General features: G+C 41.2%; 1 protein-coding gene across 2 annotated transcripts; it reads right to left on the bottom strand.

Annotated features, from left to right (window-relative positions):
• Nucleotides 1-1,247: 1,247 nt before the first annotated feature.
• irf8 (interferon regulatory factor 8) lies at nucleotides 1,248-4,990 on the bottom strand. Of its 2 annotated transcripts, none has more exons than XM_014001915.1 (9): nucleotides 4,569-4,990; nucleotides 4,223-4,436; nucleotides 3,561-3,744; nucleotides 3,365-3,465; nucleotides 3,155-3,212; nucleotides 2,756-2,803; nucleotides 2,278-2,670; nucleotides 2,071-2,186; nucleotides 1,248-1,974 (listed from the first exon to the last, which is right to left on the bottom strand). In XM_014001915.1, exons 2-9 carry the CDS (start codon nucleotides 4,391-4,393, stop codon nucleotides 1,777-1,779), a joined length of 1,269 nt encoding a protein of 422 aa, XP_013857369.1. In that variant the 5' UTR covers nucleotides 4,394-4,436; nucleotides 4,569-4,990; the 3' UTR covers nucleotides 1,248-1,776. The 2 variants fall into 2 exon arrangements, with proteins under 2 accessions (XP_013857369.1, XP_013857370.1); XM_014001916.1 differs by having other exon boundaries at nucleotides 4,223-4,393.
• Nucleotides 4,991-4,996: the final 6 nt, after the last annotated feature.

The following is a 4,996-nucleotide window of genomic DNA, read 5'->3' as shown; positions in this document are numbered from 1 at the left end:
CACACACACACACACACACACACACACACACACACACACACACACACACACACACACACACAGTTTGTGTTGTCACCCTGCAGAGGTCAGTCACTCCTCTGATGACAGAAAACCTCTGTAAATCATTCTGATGTTTTTCAGTTTTGGATCCATTTTAAGTAAAATTCAGTGACTGAGGGAAAGTCAGGCTTCTAGGAAATAACGTTAAGAAATGTCTTTCTAAGTATATATATATWTTTTTTTCTTGTGCGTGAATGTGTGTGTCTGAGCATCTCCATGCTGTATCATCCACTTTCTACTACAGCCTCTCTGTACATTTGACATTTGACAGGAGAGGAAGGAGAAGGAGAAGATGTCACCGTCTCACTGTGAATCATTTAATTGTTTGGACCAGTTGGTCACCTCTGCTTGTGTCCTCTCTCTATTAGTCATCAGTGATATGTGTGTATTGGGGGGATTGTCTGAGAGCTTCCCTGTCTAGATCCTTCTTTTACTTTCAAACATTGTTTTAGTTTCATCACTGTAAAGCCAAAGTGATGTGTGTTAATAGTAAATGGCCATCTCAGTCGTGGAGTAGTTCCTGAAAAACATTTTTTTTTTATTGCTGTACAAAGAAATCTCCTTTGTGCGTATTATTGCTGTAAAGAAGTTGTTCTGTCAATGAGTTTTTTTTTTCCAAATGTAATTTATTTTGAAATTTCGGCATGGCAAACAGGTGAAAATTGAAGTTAATTTCATTTTAAATGTGAAAGTTCGTTTAAACAACTTCTGTGTTGCAGATATTTGTATTTTGTGCAGCCAAGCATTGTTTAAACCACATGCGTTATTATTGGCTATTTCAAATTTAGATTGAGAGCCAAAATATTTTTTGAGCTTTAAATAAAAGGAATTTCGTCTTTAACATATAAAAAACGAGACATTTAAATCCTTATGAAATCATTCAAGCGTTCAGGGCAGACAGTAAACACAGTATGCTGGATTAACTGTGAATAGTTCCTTTTGTTCAGTTTGTTTTTACCTGACATGCATCAGGTGTTTCTAGTTATTTTTAAACACTTCTGAAGGTGAAACCTGTGAGGTATTGACATATAACTTCAAATATGTTGTATATTTCAGCATTAAAGCTATAAATATTAAAACAAAACTCTAATTTGACTTGTTTTTATACAGTAAATGTACTAGTTTTGAACTTTTTGAAACTAATATAAAATAAGTCACTTTAATAATTGCACTGAGACAAATGAAAATGAAATTCAGTAAAAAAAAGTTTTATTAAAAAAACACTTTACATAAGAATGATAGTAAAACCTATCTGTACACTAACACTTTATTGCGTGAAAATCTTGTGCAATTTCTGACAATTTCTATAAAAAATAAGTTTGTTTTCTGTAGAAAATAGAACAATATGTGGAAAAATATTCATTTCTTGAGTTTTCTTTTTCTACACAGAGTTGCAAATATGTAAAAAAAAACTGATCTAGTTTGAGAACTGACTACATATTTCTGTCAAACTGATATCTGAACTGACTGGAATAGGATCTTCTTGGAGGAGAAAATAAACAAGTCCTTTCCCTTTGTCTTGACACAAAAATATACACAACTGCTGCAGAAAAAAATCTTAAAGAGTTTCAATTTGAGCATCCAAATAAAAGTCCTACTGAAATAAAATAGGTATATTCTTATCTTTTTACTATTTGTTGTTTTCCTTTCTCAGTGTACATGAGAGGAACCTAGAATGTCCCTGATGTGTTGGGCTGCTGAAGGACTGCGGTCCGATCACACAGTGATGGGCATGTTGTCCCTGTAGCAGGCTGATCTCTGGGGAACACTGTAGCTGCACAAGTCCTGGTAGATCCGAGCCATCTGCTCCGTGGCCATGTCGTCACACAGCTCTGTGTTTGGGTTGTTGTTGTACGGCTGAGAGCGACGCATGTTCGCCGTTTCCAGCATGTGTTGGCAGTTCACCATGGTGATCTGTTATTTACAGAGGAGACAGAAGGGTGTATTTTTAAATCTGTATRGAAATAAACTTGCTCAGCTGTCAGATTCTTCGGAAGGGACCGGTCTTACCTGCACAATGATCAGTTTGTTCTTAGCACTGGCGAGATCATTGAGCTCCTCTCCAAAACACAGAGTCACTGTTGGGTCAGGGGCCGGAATCTGACACTCCTGGTACAGCTGCAAAGCTGGGATTTTCAAAACACAAGAGACTTAACTTAACCACTGCTTTTTGATTTGCCAAACTTTGAGAACACACCAATCATATCTCAGCCTCACCTTGACAAAACCTTCCGGTGTCAAATATCTTGACCACGGCGTCCCTCTCGAGTTTACCGGGCGTGGAGTTGTACTGTGAGCTCAGGTCGCTGAGGCCGCTCCAGAACACGCGACTCTGGCACAGCCKCTTGATGAAGATGCCCTCCTGGTTCGCGCGCACCAACACGCCCCGATCCAGGTGGCCCAGCAGCTTGCGCGTGACGTAACGCTGCCGATCGTACTCGATGTGCTCGGCGGGGGGGAAGTGAACGCTCTGCATGCTGTCCGAATGATAGAGGGCGCTGCGGCCCAGGTGCTGCTGCGGGGAAATCCTGCAGCCCTCAGGGTGGGTCACCACGGTGCTCTGCATCAGCTTWCCTCCGTAGTAAAAAGTGATCATCATCTGCGAGAAAGCTAGAGAAGASAACACCTGGTGAGACTTTAAAAGTCAGATGGTAAACTAGTGTTTAAAGGGAAACTGTTCTCATGGTGCYTTTACCTGAACTGGAGGTCCCCGATGGCATGGGGTCCTGATGCAGTGGGAAAGCTGTAGATGACAAAAGAGGTTGGTTTGTACACTGTCTGAAAGTCATGACATTGTTTTGCTGCATCATCAGAAAGAGCGTTTCTCTAGCACGATTTACAAAGAAATAATCACTTAAGTCAGCAAAGTTAAACAGGATATTAGTCAATTGTTCCATTGCAGAATTTAACAGACAAGCAAATAACCTTTATTATCACCCACAACAGCAGACACAAGTGGTTAAAGGGTTTTCAGAAAGAAAAAAAAACTTATAGGAAGGTTGAGAAGACAGAGACCTACGCCGACTGCAGCACTGAGTCAAGTGCAACGTTTAAATAAACCTAAAGAGAAACTGCTTTAAAAGTGTGTTTTTACCATTGATGCTACCCTGGGACCAAGACTCTGGACTCGTTTGAATRCTGCAGCTCTCTTCCTGCAAAACAACAACATTGTAATGAGATACAGCTGTGACACAGAGCAACAACTGGAGGTGACAATACTGACTGTAAGAAAAGTGACACAAGTGCTGAGAGGTGATAAAAAAACAAAGAGTGTGGAAACGTTTACTGTGAGAAGCTGTCTCACCTCTTTCATAAACTCCTCAATTTCTGCAGGGCTGCAGTCCATGTCTCTTAAATCGTTAGAGCTGGTGGCAGCAGTCATGGGCATCACTGGACTTCTCCCATCTGGAGGAGAAAGAAACCCTTTTTGTGGTTCTGTTCATCTTTTTTACACCAACACATCGAGGCACGGCATTAAAAAAAAAACCATAGGAACTCACGCTTCTGCTCCTCTTCGGGTACAATGCGGTACACTTTGTATGGCTCGGAGATGTCCAGCTGTGACCTTTCAGTCACTTCCTCAAAGTCGGGACTTTTATTGAGCGCACAGCGGAGTCTGGTCTTCCAGGTTGCAGGCTCTGCCTTGTCCCCCTCCTTAAACTTGCCCTTAAACACAGCCCAGGCCTGTGGAGCCAGGGTTCAAAGGTCAGACAAAAGGTAAGGTGCTGAGCTTACTTAGAACGAAAGAAAGAAAACAGGACAGAAAATGATTCTTCTTGACTAAATCACAATTGTTTTTGATGGTTTAATGTATAGGTTTTATTTGACAAACAGAAAATATCAACAGCACATATAATCCTGCAAAAAGGGTTCAAAAACTAAATAGACCTCCCAGTTTTAGCTTAATAAAAGTCCAGTTATTCATTCATTCATTCATTCATTCATTCATTCATTCATTCATTCATTCATTCATTCATTCATTCATTCATTCATTCATTCATTCATTCATTCACTGATCATGACCTGGATAATTGGGAATCTTCATTTGCAAACAGCACATATTGAAATTTCTAAGTTTTATTTTGACTCTGCTATAAAAGAAAGCAGGCAGCGCCTCAACACCCTGTTTCCAGAGAACTACAGAAAAAAAAAACTTTCAGACCTTGAAGATGGATGCGTCAACTTCCTGATTGTAATCCTGCTTCCCTGCATGCTTCCACGGAATTCGGAACATGGTTCGGCTTTCATCCTCCCACTGCAGCCCGGAGTACAGAGCGCTCTGGATCTGCTCCATCAGCCACTGCTTCAGCCTCCGACCTCCAGAGTTGGACATCTTGACAGGAAATATTTATATATATATTTAGCTTTATCTGTGCCTAAAACAAACAAGAGCAGAACACAGATTGGCCGATAAAAATAAAATAATAATAATAATAATAATAATAATAATAATAATAATAATAAATAAGACACTATCATGTCTGTAAAAGGAAAGTAAAACGTCTTACAGCTGTTTGGTCAGATCCGCTCCTGGTTCTGAGTTGATGAACGACCTCCTGTCAGATTAAATCAAGTGTTTTCTCCAGAACACACGCCTATAAGGTTCGAGCTCCGTGGATGAATGAACCGACAGGGGGCGGGGCCAGCTCCGGTCCAATCAGAGCCTCGCAGACGGCTCCATCCGGAAGAGTGCGTTCTGCGAACTGCGGGTATTTACAAGAAATGGCCTGACACGGGTGATGGTTGTAAAAGCGGCGAGCTGCCCACGCTCCGAGCTGCGCGGACGTGGAGACCTGATTGAACCCGTAATAAGTCACAAGTTACTGAGTGCCGTGGGGGATTTACAGTCCCTGTCGGCCCACTCAGGTCTGATGTCAAACCGCGCAGAGGCTGTTGTGCAGGGCTACAAGCAGTTAAAACACTGATCATGAAGTTT

The sequence above is a fragment of the Austrofundulus limnaeus genome, unplaced genomic scaffold (genome assembly GCF_001266775.1).
Source record: "Austrofundulus limnaeus strain Quisiro unplaced genomic scaffold, Austrofundulus_limnaeus-1.0 Scaffold10, whole genome shotgun sequence".
NCBI lineage: Eukaryota > Metazoa > Chordata > Actinopteri > Cyprinodontiformes > Rivulidae > Austrofundulus > Austrofundulus limnaeus.
Note: the sequence above shows the minus strand (reverse complement) of the source record. Positions and strands in the feature narration are given on the sequence as shown.